Source organism: Harpegnathos saltator, unplaced genomic scaffold, assembly GCF_003227715.2.
Source record: "Harpegnathos saltator strain DR-91 unplaced genomic scaffold, Hsal_v8.6 scaffold174, whole genome shotgun sequence".
Classification (NCBI taxonomy): Eukaryota; Metazoa; Arthropoda; class Insecta; order Hymenoptera; family Formicidae; genus Harpegnathos; species Harpegnathos saltator.
Genome location: NW_020229955.1, coordinates 1,247,501 through 1,273,975, shown reverse-complemented (window position 1 = coordinate 1,273,975; position 26,475 = coordinate 1,247,501). Strand labels below are relative to the sequence as shown.

Below are 26,475 nucleotides of genomic sequence, written 5' to 3'. Positions count from 1 at the left end.
GTCGCGCGGCTAACGCGAGTGGACCGGCCGGGGATCGCGCGTTGAACGATCGAAAGGAGATTGATCGTTTCGATCGAAGTGCGTGCCCTCCTCCTCCTCCTCCTCCTTCTCCTCCTCCTCCTCCTCCTCCTCCTCCTCCTCCTCCTCCTCCTCCTCCTCCTCCTCCCGTCGATGGGACACGGGGACGGAAACAAAAATACGGAAATTCGGCTGAGAAGCGGGGATAGACTCCGCGGAGGAGGAGTAGCTTCCTCGACGACGTGTGCCGGCTTCTTGCGGCCGGCACACGTCCGCAGCTCGCAATCGCTCCGAAATCCTGCAGGGGCCAACGTTTGCGCGAGATCGCTCGGGGGAATGACCGACGACGACGACGACGAGGGCACCCTCGGGGCCCCCCCTCTTACCTGAGCACCGCCACCCACGATCGACTGGTAGGCCGATTGAAAAACGCTGCCCAACTGCGTGAGGCCCTCGTCCTCCATCTGGAACATGATGTCCGCCTCCGGCGAGCCGTTGTTGTTGAGATTATTGTTGTTGCCCATCAGTTTCTCCGTGCCGCCGACGTCACGGAGTATCGTGTTCGACTGCATCCTATTCCTCCGGGCGACGGGGCGGGATCAACGCGCGGCGGGGCAACACGTGCGAGGGCTCCGGGTACCGCGCGAGACACCGTACGGGACGGAACACGCTCTCTCTCTCTCTCTCTCTTTCGCGCGCGCGCGTACGGATTTTGATGGTCGCGGATCGACGACGTTTCAAACGTCAACCTCACAGTCCGTCAGACCTCAGCGATGTCGTAGCGCGGCGGACGACACCGCGTCATTTTCGCCGTCGTCGAGCACGGCCGACGACGAGGATGCTCGAGAGCACACGGCGAGCAACGATAACGGCGACCGAAGCGACCGCTTGACGCGTCGTCACGTGACGGGAATCCGCCTCGCGGAATTTGCAGCGCGAGAACAATCGGGGGTACAGCGAGCCCTCCGCGTCAGGTTCAACATACCACGCACTTGTCACGATGTTAGGACGTACACAGAAAGCGAGCTACAGAGTAGAGGAAGAGAGAGAGAGAGAGAGAGAGAGAAAAGAGGAAAAGAGAGAAAAACAGAGCGAACGGAGGACGACGACGCGTGCCGAATGTCAGCCGGGGATATCTAATCGCCGCTGATATCGTTATCCGATCTTTGTTCTTTTCGCGACGAAGCGAAATTTCACTGGGAGTCACGAGCGCGCCATCGCTCGCCCGCTCGGGGCTCGCCGTGAAAACCGTCACCGGCGTACTACGCACACGAGGATGCACGCGCGCGTAATTGCTGCCGCCGCTCCGTTGATCGCTGCATGGCGACGACGTCGGGCCGCTTTCGAGGTTAGGGACACGAGATACAGGTACAACTCGCTCGTTCAACGTGCAGTGGCAGCGCGGCAGCGACGCGTCCTATCGCGCGCACCGCATTTCCTTCGACCTTCAACCTCGGCTAGCCGACGCCGTGCGGTCGCGACAGGACAAACGACGACACACGCACGCACGCACGCACGCACGCACGCACGCAATGATCGCGAGTATTACACTTGTCGTCGTCGTGTTCTCTCTGGCCCGATTGTTCGTACGTGCGCGCGAGAACGGAAGCAGCGGGCGACTGAATCGGGAACGGACGCGCGAAAGATCCTCCCCACACGGTGCACGCGACGAGACTGACGCGTTGCGAGGGGAGGCGACCGCACTTCGGCTCTCCTCGCCTCCCGTCGCCCGACTCCGGAGCTCCCACCCCTCACCCCGTAACCCCGCGCGCTACGTGTCCTACTCTCAACTCGCCGTCGCTCTCTTTCTCTCGTACGCTCGCTCGCTCGGTTGCTCGTTCGTTCGCTCGTTCGTTCGTTCATTCGTTCGTTCGTTCGTTCGTTCGTTCATTCGTTCGTTCGTTAGTTCGTTCGTTCGGTAGTTCGTTCGTTCGTTCAGTAGTTCGTTTGTTCGTTCGGTAGTTCGTTCGCTCGTTCGCTCGTTCGTTTGCTTGCGCTCGCTCGCCTCCTCTGTCCCCTCAACGCTCCAAACTCGCAGGAAGCAACCCCTAGCACGAAGGGTCACTGTTTTTGCCTGCAGAGAGGCGCTCGTATACCGGCGACAAGCGGACGCGAAAGCGAGTGTGGGTGGCTCTCCCTCCCCTCTATGCCGTCCTCTTCTCTTACTCTCTTTCGTTCTTGCCCGCGAGTCATATGCACCGTGCCGAAAACATCGGTCCACTTGTTGAGTCGGAAAGAGAGCGACCGGAGAGAAAGACAGAGTCGAGAACTGGAGCGTGTGGGTGAGCGAGCGAGTGCGTGTATGCGTGCGTGCGTGCATGCGTGCGTGCGTGCGTGCATGCATGCGTGCGTGCATGCGTGCGTGCGTGCGTGCGTGCGTGCGTGCGTGCGTGCGTGCGTGCGTGCGTGCGTGCGTGCGTGCGTGCGTGCGTGCGTGCGTGCGTGCGTGCGTGCGTGCGTGCGTGCGTGCGTGCGTGCGTGCGTGCGTGCGTGCGTGCGTGCGTGCGTGCGTGCGTGCGTGCGTGCGTGCGTGCGTGCGTGCGTGCGTGCGTGCGTGCGTGCGTGCGTGCGTGCGTGCGTGCGTGCGTGCGTGCGTGCGTGCGTGCGTGCGTGCGTGCGTGCGTGCGTGCGTGCGTGCGTGCGTGCGTGCGTGCGTGCGTGCGTGCTTACGAGTATACGTGTGGATACACGCGCGGAAAAGTGGCGTTCGAGATAAAAAGTTTCGCGCGCGGCTAACGACGGACAAAGCCGAAGAGGATCGGCCCCCGCAGTCTCGCTCTCGCTCCCTCTCCCTCTCTTCTTCTCGCTCTTTCGCTTTCTGTCGAGAGCTGTCTGTTGTCCGTCTCCATTCGCGCCATCGTTCGCGATTATCGCGCTTCGTTTCGATCAACACGGACACGCCACGAATCGCGATGAGACTCTCCGCTCGACGTCGCTACCTTGAGTATTATCTCGACATTATATTCGTCATAGCAAAAATAATTCGTCCGCAGTCGTTAGAGTAAAAAAGGAGACAAAACTATCGAGAAAAAAAAAATATATATATATATATCCCTTTTGTATACAAAATGTGGCACGCGGTGCTGAAAAGGATCTTTTTTCCGGACGGCCGACAGAGCTCAAAGTGGGCAGCTTTCGATAGCTCGTATCTCAGCGAGATGACGCCTTCGCAGGAAAGAGAAAAGAACACGCAGCCGAGCCGAGGCTCGGTTATCCGCGCGCGATGGACCTTACGCGCGCGTGTAAAACGGAAACGGCAAAAGCGAGAGAAATATCGCCGGAGTTTCGTGTAACGAGTCGTTGCGCTCTTCGAAACTGTCCGGATCGCGCGTCGACGCGCAGTTAATTAAAAGCTCGCGCGCCGCTATAATGGATCGTCGGCGAATTTTAAGGTGGCGTGCTTAACTTTCGCGCGAAGTTAAATGGCGTTGTTTACCGCGCCCGGCGAAGTTTAATGATATCGCGCGCTCGCGCGCGGCCGAGAATATCTTCATTTCGTGGGAGCGCGGGGGAATCGCGCGCGACGACCACCGCGCGATTTCGGAAAATCTCCGACCGACGGGCGAGAGACCAAAGTAGATCGAAGAGAGAGAGAGAGAGAGAGAGAGAGAGAAACGCGGGAACAGTGGTGGCCAACAGGCGCGGGGAAGGCTTAGATGGACAAGGGGGGGCCGTGAGAGGGGGGACAAACGGGATATCTCGTGGCGCCAAAGGTGCCTCGTTAGTCGGAAATTCGTGAGTAATTTTAGTGTCGTACCCACGCGACCGGCCGAAGGTTTATAATTACCTAGCCTCACCCGACCCAATCTAACCCACTTGGCAAACGAGCGAGAGTTCCAGTTTTCCTCCTCGCCGAAAGCCGGATGCGATGAGCGAACTTGGTTAAAAAATCGATCGACCGGAAACTACCGACGAGCCTCCAATTAATACTCGACTGCGACTTTTCTCCGGCGGATCGATCGGTCGACGACTGATCGGTCGTTCGGTCGACGCCGATTCGTAAAGTGACCGGATTATTCGGGCGATCGCGAATCGGCGATTGAATTCCAGCTGGAGGAACGTCGCCGAGATGTATAGGTATATTTGCGTTTGTATCCGCGCCGGTTAAACAGTTCGTCGATACAATGTGACGACAATTGACATCAATTGTCGACGGCCGCTTTATTGAAGACACTTGATCTCATTTCGATTCAAGACGGGCGCGAGAGCGCGGGACGAGCAGTAATTTCTAATTCAGCGCGGCTCGATCGGTGTTTTATTAGCGTAAAGGTGAGACGACGTTCGCGCGCGTATATAACCACACGTCTCTCCCGAGACAGAAGAGAAAAAAGGGAACTATATACCAGCCGCTTCTCTTTGCAACGTTGAAAATACGTTCAAGTGTATTCATCGGGTACAACGAGTCGTTTGAGCCCGACACTCGAGAGAAAATGTGCTCGAAACAATGTTGAACCGTAAAGTAAAGTAAAATAACACCGATCACTCGCTGCGTTTTGAATGTAAAACATGAGGAATTGTTCATAGCGTTATTAAAGAAGGCACAGACGGACGGATAAATGCGTGTAACGGAGCACCGCTGGGGCAAAGTTAAAAAGTTTCCCCGTACTTGCCCTTCGAGGCCGACCCTCCAGAACGACCGAGAGAATACACTCGTTGATTACTACCCCGTTATCGCGGGTTACGGATCCCGTTAACGCTGTAGAATCAATAATTCCGAAGCCCTCGTCAAAATTTCGTCAAATACGGCTTCATCAAAGCGCGACGAGATCGTTCTCCAGAATTTGGAAAAGTGTACCAAAGTGTCGTTGAAACGCGCTGACCTCCATCCGTGAAGCGCGAGGAATCGCAAAACAAAAAAGAAAAAGAAACGAACGAGCGAATGCATAATTTTCAACATCGACCAGATGGATAATTAATAACACTTATAAACTCATCGTCGTCATGTTGAGACAACGAGAAGGAGCGGCACGGAGCAGGAGCGTGAAGCAGCGCTCTCTCGACAAAATTCCGATCGGAGAAACGTTAATAAGATAAACACGCCAGCGGCGCGACTATAGCCGATAACGCAAATAATGACACAATTTAATTAAATAATTACGTAACGTTTCGTTTGCCGACTCCCTGATAAGAAGGTAAGCGCGTTGTTCGCAGAGCGCAAGCCGAGTATCGATCATCATGCCGCGGGAGTGCTATCTTCCGCGGTGAATTTTGACGAATCGACGCCGGCGGCGGCGGCGGCGGCGGCTCGTCCTTACGAAGAATTCGAAAAATTTGCCCCGTTCGGCGCCCCCAGCAGACGCGCGTGCGGCCGTCCCAACAGACCCAACATACGCGACCACTATGAATGGCGAAGGGTAACTCATCGGGCGGAATCGCGCAAACAAGGTGCTCTCGTCGAGTCGACACGTCGAGCCGACCCGACAGAAGCGTCGGAGGAAGAAGAGAAAGAAGAAACGCATGAGAAAATGAGAGACGCGTTTTGGGGGGCGTTTCGGAGCACAAACGTTCCTGCTTTCGGTCCTGCGCGTTTCTTCCTCTCGTCTACGGACCCTTGGAGCAATTCGGAGAGCGAACATCTAGCTACCCCCTTGGGAAAAAATGGTAAGTCACCGCCGATGACCGTAACGACGATTGAGACTTCCACGACGACGACAAGAACGGCGCGGTATTATCGATCGTCGGGCAAAGAAATTCCGCCGAATATCGCACGCGCGCGCGCGCTCGTCGAGGAAGGCAGGAATACAAAAAGAAATAATAATAGGAAAAAAGAATGACTAGAGGGGGGGGAGAGGAGGGGAAGGGGGAGGAGAAGACACGACATTACCACCGTGGCGTTTCGTCATTGGACGGCCAACAAATAATTAGGTAACCTCGCCTGGCCAACTGTGTAAACGCGAGCGCCTCCGCGGCATCCCCGCGCTCTTTCCACACCTTGTCAGGTCGTGTAAAGACGACGAAGCGAATAAAGGGCGAGGAGAGGAGAATATCCGAGAGAAGCAGAGACGGAGAAAGGTGGCGCGAAGAGTCGTCGACCCGAGAGAGGACGCCTCTCCTCCTCTCTTCTTCTCTACGCCGTCGCACGATCCCCCTCTCGAGAGCGTGAAAAAAATAATAAGATCGTGGGTGTCTCTCTTGCTCTCTCGCTCTCTTGCTTTCTTTCTCCCCGGAGGTCGGAGGATTCTCCGACTCTCGTCTCCTCTCTTGACGCGAAAGCGCGATCGCGAGCGCGCGAGGTTACGACAAAAACACCGCCGGCAAGAAGACGGAACTCGCTGTTTTCGTCGTCGTCGTCGTCGTCGTCGTCGTCGTCAGCATCGTCACCGTCAGTGTCGTCATCGCCAACGAGCGTCACGGCGTGCAAGTTTAGACGACATCGCACAGTCGACACGTGTCTTAACGCCGAATAATGAGAGAGCTACGTCGCTCGCCTGAGTATATACGTAATTGCGAATTTGCCCGAAACTTATCGCCGGAATTTAACGTTGGAGAACTTTCGCCATGACACGCGAGACTACACTCTTTCTGCAGCGGATTAACTTCCGCTTCATCGATAATTCGCGAGGCGAGCGTTCGCGCAGCCACGGCGAACGGTAACACCGCGACGTCGACGCGAACTCGACGGCCGATCGTCGGAAATCTTTTCCGCGAAAACATTCGCGCGCACGATGGTACGCAGGAGGGACAAGGGGGAGAGGAGCACGGAGGTGAAACAAGGGCGAGACGACCGGCGGTATTTCGTCGAGAGGAAAATTCGCGGTAAAAAGCGCGACGAGGCAAAACTTCCGCGAAACCGATTTAATTTCCCCTCTTCGGCGCGACCCCTTGGGTGGATATCGTGTCCGAGGGTGAATGGCTAAAAGGTAATAGTTAATAACAGCGCAGCTGAAAGGGGGATCCGGTAATCCTCTTCTAATTTCTAAAACAAAGAGAGCCGCGGATCGTGGCACACTAGAGACAGGAGGAAGAGGAGAAGGAGGAGAGGAAGAAGCGAAGGAGGCAGAGGGAGCGAGAGAAAGAGAGAGAGAGAGAGAGAGAGAGAGGGGGGGAGAAAGGAGCGAGCAAATCGAAGGCAGAGAGAGAGAGAGAGAGAGAGAGGGAGGGAGAGGGAGGGAGCACGAGAGAGCGAGAGAAACGTTCTCTCGCGGAGGCAAAGCCGAGATCCTGAGTTCGGTGGGTTCGCGAGGGGGGTGGGCGGTAGAAGGAGAACTGAAATTGGGGTGGGAAGGTGAGGGGGGAGGAGGGGCAGGGTTCCACCCTGGAACACATTAACTGCAGGGCGACGGGGTATATAGGGGTGGGTTGGGGCCGCGCCACTGGCGTAAGCCGAACGGGAAACGAAATCGTCCTCGGGAACATGCGACGAGAACGGCTTAATTCTGACCTCTTGTTAACCAAGTGGCGTAATGGAAGTAACACCCTGTAGGTTTTCTCTCGCGCGCGTCGTCGGGCAGGTTTCGCGCAAAGTTGCTGAACCCAACGCGCATCGGGTGGGTGGCATTTATCCCCCTCCTGCCGTGTCTTCCGCTGCGAGTTTATTTCGATTCGTGTGCTCGATAGTTTAATATCTTATCGACGATAAGAATGTGTGTGTGTGTGTGTGTGTGTGTATACGTGTAGAAAATTGTGCTTTTCTCTCGTGTGTGCGAATGATCTTCTCGCGCATCGCGATACTCACACGTGGTGGTAAAACGCGAGGTCGTCGTCGCAAATACGAATTAATTAACGGAATTAACAAGATTTCACGGGTAATCACGCTTGCCCGAAGAATCCCGCTGGCTTATCATTACCAGGCCCGTCATGTAATCCTTCGAATTAATTCCATTCAATTTCCTCGAGGACGAGGACGGACACGAGCAGAAGCGAGCGTTCTCGTGTTGTAAGATTCGCGAGATTAATCCCGATTAGCCTTAATCGAGGCCGCGTAGCGGTGTATTTTCCTGTCGATCGATTTGTCCAAATATAGATCGGCTAACGAATCCCGATCGCGCTTGCACGATCGCTCGCGTACATGCGGTCGCAGCGCCGAACTGTAATAGATTCGAGCTAACGCTCACCGACGCCAGGATAACACCCTAAAAAGGGAACGAAAGCCGAGCGCCGTATCGAGGAAGACGTGCGATCTTGCGCGCTCTTCTACGAACACTCCGAAGGAGCGTTCGTACTATCTTTTTTCGGCCTTTATCGCATATCCCGTCCCTGTGCTCAAAGTGCCTCATCTTATCGATCCTTCGACTCGGCACGGTCGACGATTCACCAGAACGCTGCGGAAACGTGTTACGTCTTATCACGCTACGTCTCCTCGTTTCAGTTTGTACAGCGAAACGATTATCTTTCATTTGCGCAACGCCACTCGCCGCTCTCGCCCGGTCTCGGATGATGTGTCAATTCTCTCCCCTCCCCGCCGCCCCCCAAATATCCCTGCTCCTTGCACTCGCGCACGCGAAAAAAATCACCACCTTGACACCGCGATCCGGCGCCGCGTCTTTGTAGCTTCGCGGTTTTGTTGTACCGCGCGCGTCAGTTAATAACGCGGTGTGTTTCATCTTCACAGAAGGCGCGCTCGCGCTCGGACACAAGGCAGAAGTCCGCGTCTGAATTCTCAGCGGCCGGAAGACGCTGAGAAAAACCGGAGGAGTCGCGATCGACGCGGCGTGCGTATACAGTGGCAGAGCCACCGGGAAACCTCAGACACGCTGCTACTACGCCAATGCGCGACGCTGAACGAGGGGTGGCAGGAGGAGCACTAGTAGCGTAGTTAGGGGTGGCTCGGTAGGGATGCTTTAGGGTGAGATTTAGTACCAACCTCCGTCGCTTAGTCTACCCATCCTGTGTATAGTGTACGTAGTGCATGTCCCGAGAGTCGAACTATAGTCGATACCCCGGGAGAGAAATACCAAACCACCGGCGAAACACTATCCACGATTCGTATCAGTCTTTGCTTGCGATACAACACCGGGGGGTGCCTGCCCCCTTCGCCTCTCTCACTGCCGTCGCGAGCGGCCTCAGGAGCGAGCCGAAGGAAGGAGGCCCGCTGTGGAAAAGGCGTCGAGTACAACGCGTCCCGCGGGTCCTTCAACTTCGTCAATCGGCCCTCGTCCGACGACTGCTGCGGCTACGCGGACACGACAAAGACAAAGGCGAGGCGAGGCGAGGCTAGACGAGGCGAGGGAGAGAGAGCAGCCGCGACGCTGGATAAATTATTAAACGCAGCCGAGACACACACGCGCTAAACTCACTCACGATGACTAAACCCCGCGACGTTAAGGCGAGACGTTATCCGTCCCAGGGCTCGCTGCTCCACTTACTGTTATCTTATATGGTAGTACTTAGGGTGCATTACCCGAATGCGAGAAGGTACCGAGCCCCGAAATTTCTATTAGTTCGAGCAAGAGAGGAGGAAGGAAACCACTTCACGAAATGGGACCCTTAACTCGCCGAGAGGGAGCGACGCGAAAGAATCCCGGGACAACTTCCTGCGGCTCGATATATACGCCGAGCCCTTCGATGTTACCAAGACGCTCTCGTATCTCTGTGTCCCTTTCGAGAGAGAGAGAGAGAGAGAGAGAGAGAGAGAGAGAGAGAGGGAGGGAGAGAGAGAGAGAGAGAGAGAGAGAGAGAAAGAGAGAGAATTCCCGCACCCCCGACTCTCTTACTAAAACATATCCCCGTTCTTGTAATATCGCTACGTCCTACAAGTATCGCCGGTGCTGCCTAGAACGTGCATTACGCTCTATCTCGGCGAAATGTTTGTCACGCGCGCGCCGAGTCGTTGCTTATTCAGGTATAAAGCTAGCTGAGTCAAATTATCGTTACAATTTTATATACGATAATTGCAAATGTTGCATATTACCCGATAGCGCGCGAGAATGGTGAAGTGTAAACAGAATTATACTGAAAAAGGTATCAGCTGATAATAAAAACGTACACCTCGGCCAAAGGGATATATGTCGCTTCGCTGGTGACTATTCGCAATTATTATCTGTGTTTACGCACATCAATGGGAGAGACCAAGGTCAGAAAGAAAAGAAAGTCTCGAAGAAGAAATATCTTGCTCTCGCGCTCCCGTCTTTTCCCGTCGCGTTCCCAGCTTGACTGAAGGATTCACACGGATGTTTGGCCAACGTCTTCCGTAACGGTAGTCGTTCCGAGACTTCGAAAGACAACTCTGGGATAGAACGAGGGATTGTAGCTCGTTTCGTGAGTGAGGTCCCTTTGGAAGGAGGAGAAGAAGCGAGAGACGAGTATTCACGGACTGAGAGAGAGAGAGAGAGAGAGAGAGAGAGAGAGAGAGAGAGAGAGAGAGAGAGATAAAGAAAGAGAATCGAGAGCGAAAGAGAGCGAGAGAATCCTCGGGGCCGAGAGGGAGGCACAAGAGTCAAGTAAACTTAAGAACGGCGGCCTCTTTCATCCCCGAAACTTCAAAAGCTGCAGGAGAGAGCGGCTCACTAGTCGCGCCATATGCTGCCCTTCGAGAGACGGTTTTCTCTCCCTTTTTCCCCCCGTCGTTCGCGATAATAAAATTCTAATCAGTTTTGCCGCGTACCACGGACAGTTTTCGAGAGGCTTGTAGGCGTGACTGCCGCGCATCGATGGGAAAGGATAAGGGACGCGAACGAGACCGTAATCTCTGTCGAGAGACCGGGAAGACAATTAAAAATTCAGGTCAGAAAATGGAGACGGCCCCGGGTCTGTGCCAGGTCGTTGACTCAAACGCGACGTCCAAATCTGCTGTCTAATGCGAGAGAAAATCATGAACGTGACGAAGAAATTATCTTCGAGATAGAAATGGATTCACACGACGACGCGATAAAATTATTTAACCAATAGCGAACTGCCCCCCCTCTCTCTCTCTCTCTCTCTGTGTGTGTGTGTGTGTGTCTCTCTCCTGCCCTCGGGGAACTTCAAACGCGAAATAAAAAATGCCACGCGGAAATATTATCGCGAAAACGTTCGCGTTCGGACGTCGCTTTTATCTCCGTAACCTTTTTTGCCCTCTTCTCTGTACAACACACCCCGCGCCCTCGTGAGAGACGTCGTCGCGACGCCAAGTCGAAATCGATTAAGCCTCTAATGCGCGATGCGCGAGCGGAAGGAAATTAAATTCATAATACGCGGCGCAAATGCAGTTACTGCGGAAAGATTTAAGGGACGCGGTATCCCTTAAGTACACGCCGAAACAGATAATATAAGCTCGCTACGGGGCGCACGGCTTGTTTGCTCTGGGGGCTGTTTGCACACACGATCTCGCGGCTTTCCGCCGGTACGAAACCTCTCTCTCTCTCGGCAGGGGGGCACGGGGGTTGCGAGAGGGGAGGGAAGGACCGCTTCATCCCCGGGTCCGTGCTTGCTTCTCGGCGCGCGGTCGTATTCGATTTTCAGGGCGACCTGTACCTTTCCGCCCCAGGCCTGCCGCCGGTTTTATGCTCCGGCGGAGCCGTCATTTTATATTTTCCGACGGATTATAATCCGCGAGAGAGAAAGAGAGACGCGCGCGTCACTCGAGGGGGAGAAATGTTTTACGACTGTTGGATCGTTAATTACTCGCGATTACTGCGATCCACCGCCCTATTTTTGGGTTCGTGTATTATCCTTCCTCCCTCCTACCGCGTCTCCACCGCGTCTTTCTTTCGTTCTTTATTTTATTTACGCCCGCGATCAAGCGAGAGTCTGTCTCTCGCTCAGCGGAGGGAACCTGCTCGGGTGGTGGAGCCGACGATATTGGTTTCGACGGGGGAAGCCCGAGGAAAATTCGCTTGTTGGCTCATAAGCGCGATTTGCTTACCGAGCTGCATCATCTACATATACCCGATGTAACAAAGCCGAATTATGACGCGCGCGTTTATCCAGCAGGGGCCTCTCATTGAAATTCCGACGTACGTATATCGGACCGATACGTGCCTACTCGCGGCCGTCTAATATACCTGACATAATACAAATAATTCGCTTCGCATAACACACCGTAAACGTACGGGGGTTTTGCATAATTCCACGATCCCCGCAAGACTCGCTCGTTTAGTATCAACGAGGAAGATCGCCGTCGAATTTTCGATAACGTCCGGTCAGACAGCCGACAAATCATTGTGAGCCATCGGGGGGGAGGGGGGGGCAGCGTTTCGAGGTCGAAGGTAGAGATATAGGGAGAGAGAAGGAGGAAGAGAGAAAGGGAGGAACAGAGGGGAAGAGAGAGAGAGAGCTATCCCCAAATTTCACAGCCCGCTACGCCACAAATGAAGCACACTTGGGTGGTGCTCGATTTAGCTCGTATCATCCCGCACCCTCGGCTGAGCTATACGCATCGAGCAAACACACAAGCTACGCATGTAGAACAAACATACACACATACGCACGCGACTCACTGTGTGTACACGACCAATGAAGAGATATATGAGCGTACGCGCGGTGGCTCGAGATCTTCGCACGCCTCGATTGCGTCCGCGAAAAAAAAAAGAGAGAGAGAGAGAGAGAGAGAGAGAGAGAGAGGAGAGCTTACCCCTTGGGAAAAATTACTCTCACCGCACGCGCCATAATTTAGCCTGCTGAGTCTGAAAACGACGCGCGGTGCTAGCTTACAAGATAATTACAGAGCACAGGACTCGCGACACGTCGCCTCCTTCGCCGATCACTCCGGTCGAGTCAAGCGAGATTGATACTCGCTTGACTCGACTGAAAAGAGGAGAAAAAGACGCCGCGGAGCGAGGAGACGAAGGCGGAGAGAGAGCTGCGCCGGGGTTCCGTCGTGCGAAAGCGTGCGGCGTGATACGCCGATACGAGCGGATCTCGCTGGTAACTCGCGATGTGAGAATCCGTTTAAACGTCATTGATATGTTAATTGGCTCGGCGGAGTTCTCACCGCGCTCGTTAATCCCCCATGAAAACGATCTCAGGGGAGAGAGTACGCGAAAAGTACGAGTGGCCACTAGAGCAGAAAGAGACTCCCCCCGCGTACGAGCCACGCGACCCCCTTGGCAGGGCGCACGGCGCGGTAGATAGCGGCCACTCGAAATTTCGTGCCGGCCGAAAGGTAATAGATTAATCGTTCGCGTCGGTGGCCGATGAAAGGGCGGACGGAGAGAAGTGGACGACGGGGGTCGTCAGCTATCCGTGTACGCGACATGGAAAACTCAGCCGTTCATAGGACCGACCGTATGGGCCACTTTTCAACCCTTAAAGCGGCGAACATCTTTCTGTCTCTCTCTCTCTCTCTCTCTCTCCCCCCCCCCCCCCCCTCTCTCTCTCTCTCTCCTCTTCCCACGTGGCACGATGATATCTCTCGCTTAATGTCCCCCAACCTCCCTCGTACTCCTGCCATTCTGCGATATCGCAAAAAATCGTGTCTCCGGTACAAATACAACGGAACGGTAGGTTCGTGTAATCATGTGAACCGGCTGCTTCGTGCTTCTCGTTGGCGGGAGAGAGATGGGAGAAACGTAGAAGCAACTTACACAAGGTGTCCGGGATCTTTTGGGAAGGAAAAATTGTGAAGATTAATCAGATCAAGCTGAGGAGAAAAGTCATGTACCATTTTAAAAAAATCGCAACAGTTATTATGTTATTAACCCTTTAACTGCTACGGTCGAGATAACTGGAGTGTGGAAAAAAATGGCGGCCTTGCTACGATCGAGTTTACTCGATTTGGACTTTCAATGTGTAATACCCCATTCAATTTAGTTTGTAAGAAGCATTTGAATTGAGCGGGCATATAGTGCCATCTCTTATCATTATAAAATATTTTATAATTGTAAAAATAACTCAGCAAAGAGGGTCATACTGGTCATTTAATATCTCAGCAGTTAAAGGGTTAATGATTGAAAATAACCACGTCTAGAAGTTCTCTTAATCGATTACTTGAAAATTTGAATACTTATTTGCAAAATGGTAAAAGACTTTTTTTATTCAGAATGACCTAATTTACAATTATATGACGGTTATTGTGCCCAGCGTCAGGTTCAACATTTAGGGTTCAAAGTTCAATATACTCAAATCTATCGCTGGGCTGGACACAACAGGCGTCATATAATTGCAGATTAGGTCGTTCTGGACAAAAGAAAATCCTTTACCATTTTGCAAATAAGTACGCAAACGTTCAAGTTATCAATTAAAAGAGCTTCTACATGTAATCTCATCTTAGATTATATTTTCAATTATTAATAACTTAATAACTATTGCGATTTTTGCAAAATGGTACTTTTCTTCTCAGTTCGATCTGATTAATCTCCGCAATTTTTTGTTTCCGAAACATCCTGGACACCCTATATATAACGAGATAGTCGGGGTATTAATTTGTTAATCTTCCTTCACCGTCGCCTAATAAATACGTGCGCAAATGATTTCCTCCGTTATCTCGTTTCTCTTCCCCCCCCCTCTCTCTCTCTCACTCTCTCTCTTTGTCTCTTGGAAAGAGACGTAATCTCTCTCCTCCGGGGCTTGAAAATTTCGACCGATACCGGGGGAGATCACTGAGGAAAAGCGTGTTCGCTGAAACTTGGCGAATTATTTACGAAGCGGCGCGTTGTTGCTGCTGCTGCTGCGCGAAGGTGATCGGTCACGATTCCGGGCGGAAATCCTTTTCCAACCCGGCGGCCTGGTAATTATTATTGATACATTCCCGGTAATAATCTCGACGACCCAATTAATACTATCGGCATACCGATAAGCGCAGTTGCGATACACGCAATAATTTATCGCGATAATCCCACAATGACCGTAAACTATCGCTCACGCGTGCATTTTGGTCGGCTTGCACGGTATTTCGTATATACTCCGTGGCCCAACAACGACGCCGATGTATGGCGCGTCGCTGTAATCTGTAATGCTTACAATAGGCCCCGCCCCGGCCCGTTCTTCCGCATTAGAATAAAATTCACTTCGTTGTGTGTAACGAAGCGCTGACAAATGGCTCGTACGTGCCATGCGCGCGCGTTATCTAAAATTACACGCTTCTCCGCGGTCAATCGATACGAAGAAGAAGATTTATCGATCGGAACTGCCGCCAACGATCGACGATCCGCGCGACTCTCGCGCGATATCTGACGAAACAACGAGAGCGTTTGATGAAACAATTCATTAATTACGTTAACGTCGCTGAATTTCAACGCGACTCCGCGCGGGAGTAATCAACCAAGATCTCTAAATGTCACACGCGCGCGATTTATCTCTCGTTCGCAGGTTACGATAGACTGCAGCGCGCGGAAGTGATAAAAATTCCGCCGACTCGCGCGGAAAGATCTCTCAACCACCACGGCCCCGTTGTGCATTTCGAAGCAACTAATCGCTTTTTTTCCCTCCCCGAATGACGCGTTTCCACGCTCGCGACGAATTAACTCGCGACAATGGCGAAGGCACATACGCGATACCGTCGCACACTCGATGGCGGAAAATATGTGTATAGATCGTATCCACGGTCTCTCTCTCTCTCTCTCTCTCTCTCTCTCTCTCTCTCTCTCTCTCTCTCTCTCTCTCTCTCTCTCTCTCTCTCTCTCTCTCTCTCTCTCTCTCTCTCTCTCTCTCTCTCTCTCTCTCTCTCTCTCTCTCTCTCTCTGTCTCCCTCTTGCTCTTTCTCGCCGCTCTCCAGCCAGGCCGATTTCGCCGCCCCGACGGCCACCGTCAGCCCGTTGCCCGGGCGGTTTACCCGGTGTAAGTCGACAACTCACTCCATAAACCCGAGGCGCTCTGTGTACTCTGTACACTGCGGCGAGTTTGCACGAGACGCGCGCGCGCGAGGGAGCAGGATGGGAAGAGAGTAACGGAGAAGCGGCGAAAATAATAGGAGTTGCAAATAAAGCGACTCGGCCGGTCAAGAGGGAGCGAGTCGAAGCGACGACGAGGAATTCTTCAACACGTCGCGCGCCGATCCTGACCGATCGCGTTTACGTCAGCACGCTCGCAAGAATTCGCGATAATCGCGGGAGGTATCGGCGGACAATTGCTGATCATCGCGACGCGCAACATGGGATCCGCGAGTAATCCGTCATCGCGAGCGGTGACGGAGAGCGATACTTCTGCACCGCTAAGCACCGCTGGCTGAACTGATGTGTCTGCTGAAAATTCACGGTACCGATGACAAAGCTGCGCTCGATATAATCCAATAGCGTCTTCTAGCGGGCTGACAAATAGTCGCGCGTTCATATTTCACCGTATTTATCTCGCGCTCGCCCAGCAGCAATCTCCCGAATTGGAATGCGCGGCGACGCAGTCGCCGTGTGCGCGAATAAAAGCGTGATTAAGCGCGAATACCTTTCTTTCTGCTTCCGCCGTGCGTGCGGCGGCAGCGAGCCCGCAGAACTCGTTCGCATTATCGTGACCCGTGTCCGCGACTCGCCGCGAAATTATCGCGTATCTCAAATATCACGCCGGGAGATCTCATTTTTTTCCCCGCCGCTGAATCTCTCCGTACAATGGAGATCAGATGAGCAATTTGATACGCGACGTATCTCGCCGCGCGGTTGGTTCGCGCTCGCGCACATTGGGGTCGCGAATGAAAACAATAAAATAAAAAAGAGAAGAAAAGAAAAGAAAAGAGATGAAGAAAAACGCCGAGACAATCGACTCGGAAGTCGCCGCTGTATTAACTCCGGCGGAATTTTTGCTTCTCCACTCCGCGGAGACATGTACGACCCATTGTAATCGCGGTGCTAGCAGTTACTCTTACCTTTAAGCGAGTAATAAAATTGTCAACGTATCTAGAGAGCGTACACGTGCCTAGCCGTGCCTCGCAGCCACCGCCGGGAAGTTGGCGGAAAATAAAAAACAGAGAGAGAGAGAGAGAGAGAGAGAGAGAGGAAAGAGGGGAGAAAAAAGCGCCGAGGAAGGACGAGATCCGGAGTACAAAAGGACTCAGACAATACAACGCCGCGAAAGCACTTACCGATCCCGATAACAGGCCAGGATTGATCGCGAAACGCACTCTCGGCCGCATGCATCTCGGCGATTTCAACACGCGAAATTACGACCTTTGCATGACTATTACCGTGACGAAAGCCGCGGCGCGGAAATAAAAAAAGGTCGGACTTCACTCCAACGCTGGCGCGTGCGTGCTACTCGCGTTACGTCAGCCGCTGTTTCCAATAATAGCGTGTAAAGGCGACGGCGAAAAAGCGCGTTAAATCCATACGTAATTGTACGCGGACAAAACGTCAAACTGCGCTGGCGGGACTCGGCGCGCTGCTGCTGTCGCCGATCATCCGCCGCCGGAGGAACGCGAGTAGGCCACGCTTGAGTTGGTAACTCGCGAGTAGGACCCGCTTTACGATGGCCCCCCCCCCCGCCGGTACAACGACGACTCGGCGCACACCAAGTGGACTCTACGAATTATTACCGGCTCATCTCATTCTCGCGCCGGGACTCTTCGCGGCTTTCTCCGCGCCTCGACGCGCGATGCGTCCTCCCGCGCTCCCGAATGAAGCGTCGACGAGGTTTACCGGAGTAAACAAGACCGAAGCACACGGGGATGAGGCATCGTGTGCCGCGAACGAATCGCGGTGAGCGAGTGATGAAGAAAGAAGGCCAGAGAGAGAGAGAGAGAGAGAGAGAGAGAGAGAGAGAGAGAGAGAGAGAGAAAGAGAGGGAGAAGAGAGAGAGAGAGAGAGAGAGAAGCAGAAAGAGAGAGGTACAGAGACAGAGAGGCAAGGAGGAATTGCGTGGTCGGACGAGAGAGGTGCACATCGAAGGGAGGTGGTACTTACTCGTCGGTGTGCTACCAGCAACAGGTGCCCGTCAAACAACGTTCAACGTCTCTAGCAAGTCGCCTCTCTCTCTCTCTCTCTCTCTCTCTCTTTCTCTCTCACTCTTCTCTCTTCCCGCCCCGCTCTCTTCCTCTTCTTTCTCCTTCTTCCGCTCGTCGAGCTCGTCTCGCACGCGATTCTCGATAATTGATTCGCTGACGAGACAGGACATACTCCTGTCGGATAGGCGCGCGCGCGCGCGATACAAGACACAGACACACAAAGAGATAGAGAGAAGGGGAGAGAGAGAGAGAGAGAGTGAGAGAGATCCCAGGGAGCTATTCATCGACGTCGTTTCACGCTCGATAAATCTCGATCCCTCATTACTGATAAATAATTTGCCCACGCATCTTCGCGCGATTTAATATCGCGCAATCTTCGAGATTATCTATCTCCTCCCGCGGCGCGAATTACGAAGTCGCCGGGAATAAAATCGACCGCTGCTCACTCAAAACGTTCGAAACACGGACGTTTCGTTACAACGAAACGCGTCTCGGGCCTGTCGCTCCCCTCGACGGACCCCTCGGCCAATTCGGCGCGTGTTCCCGGTCCCTTTAAATATTGTTATTTCTCGCATTCCGCGCGAAACGTCTGCGAACGCCCGCGGTGAAACCGCGCCATCTTTCTCGACGCTTCGACGAGCGTTGATGCGTAAAACGAGAAGTCTGCTCGTTCTTTCTTTCATCTCTCTTTTCCGCGCGTGTACCACGAGCGAGCGGGCTGGCGAACGTCGAAAAACTAGAACCTGTAATTTGAAAACCTCGGGAATGTGTATGTAATTCCGAAGGAATCGACTTCGTAATCTCGCGAAGGATCAGCCACCGGAGAACGTCGGACTTTACGGCGCCTCTTAAAGCGGCGGCTCAGCTTCGTTTTCGAAATGGTCCCACGGTTGTGCGCAGCAACCGGTCATTACAAAGCACGCGGTGCGCAATTAAATAAATGATATGGCGTTTCTCCCCGTCGGGGACGTCGTGACGTGTCAGCGCGAAAACGCCGATATCGGCCCACGAAATTCGACGAAAACCGAAAATCCGGCGTGCCGCACCTTCCAGATGAAAGCGCGGGAACGCCCACCTCGGACTCCGAGAAAAGAGATACCTTCTCGACGCGGTATGATTGAAGAAAAAAGAGAGAAAAAGGAAAAAAATCGCTCGAGGAGAGAGAGAGAGAGAGAGAGAGAGAGAGAGAGAGAGAGAGAGACACTCAAATCAAAATGATCCGGCGCCGTCGTTAAGACGCTCGGCTCACGCTCGACGAATTTACGACGAGAATTATATAATCCGCTCGCTTTTAACTCGCCGGGATCTCTTTGCTGACATTTAATTATTGTAGGACTATCTGACGCGCTTTAGAAGTGCTTTGCGCTAATTCCGCATGACCGAATACGACAACGCGGAAACAAACTCGGACTTGAGAGCCTCTACTTACTTAATTCGCGAGCGATTCTCGCGAAATCCTCTCACTGGCGAATTAATATCGACTCACGGCGAGCGAAGAAACGAAGGAGAAACCGACAACGATAAAGCGTATCTCCTTCTCTCTTGCACGCGCTTCGAGCGTTTCATGGAACGCGCGGGTAATAAAACGCGATCGAAACTCGCGCAGCGCGATTAAACGCACGAAATACTTTGTCGGCATGACGGGAGAAGCAGAGACACAGAGAAAAAGATAGAGAAGAGGGGAGAGGCAGAGAGGTAAAAAAGGGGATAAAAGTTAACAGCCATCTGGACTTATATCCGTTAATTAATAAATGAACCGTGCGTTTCCGCCGTGCGGTTGTCATCAGCGATATTTTCGCATCTCAGCGTCGCGCGCGCCGGGCGGGAGTGGCCGAGGGGACGACAGTAAACGTCCGCGAATCGCGGAGATCTTACGAGGCAGTTAAATATAAAGTCTGCAATTCGACTACGAAGATTCCTTCAAAAACTTCTTCATTACTTCATTAATCTACGTAGGCATGCGGGAAGAGTGCGCGGTTAGCCGGACGATAAACAGAACGTCGAGACGCCGCGCAGTGTTGCGAAACCTCCAAATAGTGGCCATAAATCAATTGTCGCCATAATGTACTGTAGTTGAATGAAAAGCATACTACGTTGTAAATACTAGTACTTTATCACTAAAATAACATGTTTTCTAATTTTATTATTTTATTTTTTACTTTTTTGTTTTTTTACTTTTTTTTCTGTTTTTTTATATTTTTTTGTTTTTTATTTTCTTTTTTAGTTTTTATCTTCTGCTTTTTACTCCATGTAACTGTTAACTAAACAAAATATTTAATATAACTATTCATCGTTCGAAACTATATTTGCTACAACTGGATTTGCAAGCAATTCAATAACTTCTCTAGGGAAGAGATCGGCTTTTTTATCTGAAACTTTTTTTAAAGACAAAATGATGGGATCTGAGGAAAGAAGTTTTTTACCAAGCCTTTTATTTACCTTTGGTAAATAAATCTTCATTCGTCGCAATTCTCGAGTTTCTTCTTGTATGATACTCTCTCATATCTCTACAGTCTTTATTTTCACTATTGTTTACTACATTATTTAATTAGAGCTTAAACATTATCGTTAATTATTATATTTGTAGTTAACATTAGCAAAATTAACTAGAATGTAGAATTTTGATAGAGGATATAATTTTTGTGTTGAACAATATTAGCTGCAGTAGACAGCGTCTGACCGTAAGAAGCGCACTGAATGTCAAACTCTGCTCATAAAATTTATCATATTTTTGTAAGCGCTGGATATCGCTCTTTCTACCTTTGCATAAAGATTAATAGATATTTTATCTTCATTTTCACAAAGTTACAACATGGTGTGCGAAATGATGCATTTTTTTATATATCACGATTGAAATGATTAACTTCAATATTAAAAATGAATCAATATTAAATGAATTCAATATTAAAAGTGAATCCTGTAAATCTAATTTTTATTGTATATACTTGCAACTTTCTAATATACTCTTTATTGGAAATAAAACTACACAGATGAGATATTAGACAGGGAACATCATTTTCATGATAAAAAATTGTTTCAACGCAAAATCAGTTATATCATTTGGAGGGTTATAACAGCCAGCTATTCTGTACTTCGCATCACGTGTACATTTGAATTCACTTATCTCCGTGATACAATTGGATTACAACTTATTAATTTGGACCTTTTAGAAAATATATTGAAAACGGGAGCCGAAAATTTCGCTTTTTATTTTTTCCTATTTTGGCCACGCTTAGCGATTTCTGCAACACTGTGCGCCGCGCCGGACATGAGCCCCGCGCGAGATTCAACGCGCGACAAAGTTGGCAGAAACCAAAATATTCAATCCACCCACCCCTCCCAGCCGCCGAGCTCGCGAGCACAGTCATCGTGATTAAGAAATTAAACGCGAGACTCACCGGCTTCGGTGGGGGTAGAAAACGCGAGGCTCCGCGCGCGTATCGCGTAAATGAATAATCGTCACTTTAAATAAAACATCCAAGAGGCGCGTAAAAAGCCGAGGTTACCACTAATTACGGCTACCTGAAGTAAACACCTGCCCGCCCGTAAAACCAGTATTGCTTGTTATGCCACAAAGTAAGCGCGCAACGTCGGCCGCTTGCGGCTGTCGTTGCCGCGGCGACGTGCGCGTGTAGGTAGGTAGGTAGGTAGGTAGATAGGTAGCTACGGGTATCCTGCGTGTGCGTCAAAAGACTCGCACTTGCAACCTGGAGCTCTTTCGGCCACTCGACAATCAAGCCCGGAGAGAGATCCGTGCGAAACCGCTCGGTTCTCGCGACGGGGAGAAAGAGAGAACGCTCTCGACGCCGCGAGATCGCGGCTCAATGCTGCACCATGTCGCGTAGCGGCAGAACGCCTCGTCATCGTTCGCGCGCGCGCGCGCGAGAGAGAGAGAGAGAGAGAGAGAGAGAGAGAGAGAGAAAGAGAGAGAGAGAAGATAAGAAGAGGAAGGAAGAGAGGGATGCGTCGATTTTGCGCTTAGCGTCGAGACGCTTACGCGCACGGCGCGGCGGATTCGTGCGGAGCGGTCGAGAGGCACGCAGGAAATTCCACGAAGCCGCGAATTAGTGTGAAACCGTCGGGACGTGGTCCGGGCTATAGAGGAGCATGATGGCTACGGAAGACGTTCGGAAGGGCGGCTGCTGCACGGTCTGCCGACCGCAGCACGCGACACCATATGGTCCGCCGTGACCTCTGCGCGCGCACACAAACGCGACGCTCGCTTCACGTAGCCCTGACGAAAAGACTCGCGAAGTTGCGGGATCCTGACCGAGCCGGCAGGATCCTTCCCGAGCGCGCGACGGGCCTTCGAGAGGCCGCCGGCGGCGGTCGACGCGGCGGAAATTCGTACTCGCGTTATTCCCCGCACCGCCCTCCGGCGACTCTTCCGCGGGGAGGTAGGAACAATGTAGACGCGGACGTACGCAGTGTCCTGAACACCACCGGATGTCCTTTCAGGCGGAGACACGCCGGAGCGCGGATTAAGAAAAGCGAGACGGTCTCCGTGCAGGACGTCGAGCAGGTTATGTCGAAAAATTTCAAAATCTCGTCGCGCGAGAGTCGCTCTTCCCGATCGATCACTTGCTCGCGCTCGTTCGACGCTCGAGGAATCGAAAGAGGCGGCAAAAGTCGATCGCGCAATTTCGTCGCGGGATTTAGGGTGTAAGGGTGACCGGGGGCGGAGTCACCCGGCGATTTCCCGGAGTGCGCTATAAGGACGGCGACGACGACAGTCGCGGGAATTCGCACGAGCAAACGCAGCGGACGCGTTGATTATGCGAGTCAGCGAGCCGTGGCCGAGCCGAAAATTACGAGACACGGAGCGCGGTCTTCCGATGCGGCGCGAGGGTTACTTATTCCCTTCGGAAACGGCGCGAAATGTTTTTTTTAACACCACCACCATCACCACCGGTTCGGCACGGCCGGCGGCGCACGTTCGATGGTGAGAGGGAAACGCGAGAGGGAAAGCGGACGATGCTAACGATAAGTGAAATTCCCGTAGGAGTCGCTCGGGAGCGCGGTTACGGCACCCTCGAGGACGCCGTCGGTGCCTATATCCTAATAGAAACGTAATCGCGTAGTTTCGCCCGCTGAATAAATTATCGCGGTAGGCTTGCACGAGTCGAGGGGTCGCCGGTAACGCCGTATCGCGTGGATTAGTGGCCGATCTTCAACGGCCGTTGGGACACGGCCGTGGATTTATCCGATAATCTCCTCCCTCCTCGCACCCTCGCGCGACTCCGTTCCATATTAGTTATCGTTTTCATGTCTGTGATCCGTCCCGACGACCGTCGAACGATAAGGATAACGTGTCCAACCTCGTCCAATCGTTTCGCTTCTGATCGATACGATCGGATACACGGTCGCGCGTATATCAGGACGATTCGCGGCTATTTGTAAATTGTAACGCGACGCTCTCAAGAATGCGCGGCGAGAATTCGTCCAACGACGCGGACTATGAATGTCGACATCCAGACGGATTTCTCAAGTTCTCAAGGCTAAAGCAGATTCTTTATTTCGGCTCGGGTATCTCCCTCTTGTCGGTTGATTCGCTCAAGTCGGATCAAATTGAAAATATCTCGTATATAAGGGATAATTTGAGACACACCTGGATACGTAATCGCTGTCCGCGTTTCGGAGTCCTGTGTCCTCCTTCCCGGCCAACATCCCGCCATCTCGGCTGCTTCGTCGTCGTGCTCCGGGTGCTCACTGACACTCGCGCGCGTACGATTCGCGACCGTACGGAGAAACGTGTCGACTGACGCGATGCCGACGAGAGGCCGGTCGGATAATTCGCGAAATAATTCGCGGAGCGCACGACATATTTTTATCCGCCGGCCGGAATGACGCGTCGATACACGCACTCTGCGATACGCGCGTCGCCCGTCGGCTCGAAACATTAATGACACGAACACGGAAACACGCGACAGCAATGAGCGAAACAATGGGCAAAAACAATTACGTCATCTCCCACCAGCGGCTAAATCGACATTCAGTACAAGCGAGAGAGATCACAACAATCAACGCTTCCAAAACATACCGGACATTCGAGGTGACCCAAGTCATCAGGAGCGTCGCACGCGCCGTACGTGCCCGAGCCGAAATTTCAAATCTACCGTAAGTCTCGCAAGTGCCAATTTGTATCTCCGACTCCCCCTTTCGACTCCCCCCCCCCCCAGAGCCGATTGAATTGCTCACCGTTAATGAAATGTAACGCTAAACAGATTATGGAGAAAACAAGTTGCTTGTTTGCTCAATCACTTATTATCTCTTAATGTCTTCTTGTCGCATTTGTCCACTGGCGTATTTTATTTGTATGTATAGAGGATAATAAATTTAATGCTACACCTCGAGGTATTCCTCATCGGTGCTTCAAGTTGGATAAAACTTTATCGCGGGAGCAAATTTCAATGCGGCGCGGATGATTGAATCGCGCGTCTCGGCGATGAAAGAAGTCCGCTGCTTCTTCCTCGAATTTCGCGACCACGACACCTCGGAATTTTGCGCGACACGTTTCGGTGGAAAAAAGCGCGAGGGCCTTGGCGGATTCGCGCGCGCGCACGATTTATCTGTTAATAAATCAGTTAAATGGATACATCGGTGGGATTTATACAGCTGCCGGCCTGTTTGATCGTCGGAAGACAATTTGCTTCTCTTTGTGCGAAAGTCACGCACAGCGAACGACAAATATTGAATTTCTTACAATCGATCGATATTATATCTGTCTACCGATAGGTCTGATCTCTCTTGCGTCTTTCACGCGTACAAACGCGCCTATGTGTCTATGTGCACGCAGGTACGCGTAATAAACGTAATTCATACGCCATCTCTCAACGGGACTAACGCGAGACCCTAAACAACAAATCCGACGCGCCGCTGCGCCCGGCGGTTCTCGATTGTTGTGTTTATTTTCGCGGATCCTCGTTTGCGCGATGTGAGACATTGAATTACAAACTGCCGCCTGTAATAGTATACGCGCGCTGTGTCGCAACGGGTGTCGAATTTTTGGCGCGCACGCACTTTCGTTAACCGGATCGTGCGTCGGCCCGTTCTCGCGAATGTATAGAAAGAAACGCCGTGTGAACAAATATTATTTCGCACTCGCTGTCATTGATTCGTCGCGACTCTCATCTGTCGACACGCAACGCAATATGCACGATTGTCGTCGATTCTTAATGTATTTTATCGTCGGGCAGGTTGCGGGCTAAAACTCACCGCGGAGAGTATTTGCCCGGCGAATTCTCAACATGCGCGAATAATTTCACGTCCGATCACGCCTGCTTCCAAGGTGGAAAGTTTCAAGCGGACGGAGTCAAAGCTCCCGGGGAAACATCGCGCGCGCTTCGCGCCAACCGGCCTATGCGCCGGCATGGTAAAATCATCATCATCCTCAATAACGCCGCTCGTAAAGATTACGATCGCGAGCGTTTTCTGAGACCATTCGAGCGCGCCTCTCGCGCTCGCGTTCTTACGGGCGCCGATGAGGCGGCCGCCCGTAAGAACGCGCGCAACTTATGACTTAACCTAATTACGCGGGCGACTCTCGCACAACACGTGATGTAATATGTATATTTCTTTTCATCACTCACCCAATGCTGCGCCGGGCCCACTTCCCCGTCCGTTCCGTCCAGGCCCTGCGGGGAAAAAGCAATCGAGGTTGTCGTTAGAGAAAAAGCGCTGCGATCCGAACGCGCTGCGCGAAATTACGTTCACGTGATCGTCGTATGACACGCCGGTGATTCGATTGCAATCTCTAAACGCAGCGACTATCAATCGGGAGATTCGAGAGGTGCCTAATCGTTGATCGAGTGAGTCACGCTTGTTTTCGACGTTTCGTCGGAAACACATGCGACGCCGTGAAAAAGAGCGCGGAGAGCTAGTCGCGACAGAAAAATTCAAAAAAAAAAAAAAAAAAGAGAGAGAGAGAGAAGAAAATGAAACTTTACGTGCAACGATGTTATTGAAACGCGATTTTCCGCGTTATTGTCGCGTTATTATTCCCGGTTATTATCGCGATAATTGTCGCGGCAAGTCGAATAGAATAACATAACATGAGAGACACTTACGTCCTTTTTCCTCTTCACAGTTGCGGCACCTGGAATCAAATTGCAAAATACACTTTTAACGGAAGGCTGACGCAATCAACGAGAAAGAATACCGTCCGATACGATAAAGATTAATGCAATGTTATAAATGTAGCGGCAAATAAAATTCTTGAGTCTCTCGTTGCGATTACAACATGCGACTTTTTTCTCGAATTTTACTTTCCCCTTCGACTGAATTCACGTTATACTACAAAATTTGTCCGTCTCACGTCTCTCGATAAAAATAATAATTGATAAGAGAAAGACTCACCGGCAGTGGGATTAGGTAACCGGGCGCCGTTGGTACCAGTAGGGGCGGCCGGGTTTACAACAGGGGTGGGGGTGCCTCCGGTGACGGGTACACCCCTGGTCCCGAACGGAAAATACGGCGAGTCCGGGGGATATGTAGCGCCCTCGACGCCTCCGCTACCACCGCCGCCGCCGCCACCGCCCCCGCCGCCCCCGCCCCCTCCCGGCCCCCCACCCGGTCCACCCGCCGTAGGACCGAATGCACCACCACCGTACGCCTGAAACAGAAAACGAAATCGAAATGTCCTTTTTCGTCCCTGAATCCTCGCTCCTGTACGCGCCTCATGCAAAAAGGAGAAGAAAGAACAATCGCGACATCGCGCGCGTGTTATCGCGCCGACA

At 52.2% G+C, this 26,475-nt stretch overlaps 2 protein-coding genes across 2 annotated transcripts in view; both read right to left on the bottom strand.

Moving 5' to 3' along the window:
- Positions 1-1,725, bottom strand: part of da (transcription factor daughterless) — a 103,102-nt gene extending 101,377 nt beyond the window's left edge. The window contains exon 1 of the mRNA XM_019842401.2: positions 405-1,725. Within this exon, the coding sequence (XP_019697960.1) occupies positions 405-590 (186 nt within the window). The 5' untranslated portion in view covers positions 591-1,725. The remainder of the gene's footprint in view (positions 1-404) is intronic.
- A 12,246-nt stretch (positions 1,726-13,971) lies between these two features.
- LOC112588214 (uncharacterized) overlaps positions 13,972-26,475 on the bottom strand; it is a 31,588-nt gene continuing 19,084 nt past the window's right edge. Inside the window, exons 3-6 of the mRNA XM_025297320.1 lie at positions 26,291-26,351; positions 25,807-25,835; positions 25,330-25,374; positions 13,972-14,052 (exon numbers count right to left, since the gene is read on the bottom strand). Of these exons, the coding sequence (XP_025153105.1) occupies positions 13,972-14,052; positions 25,330-25,374; positions 25,807-25,835; positions 26,291-26,351 (216 nt within the window). The remainder of the gene's footprint in view (positions 14,053-25,329; positions 25,375-25,806; positions 25,836-26,290; positions 26,352-26,475) is intronic.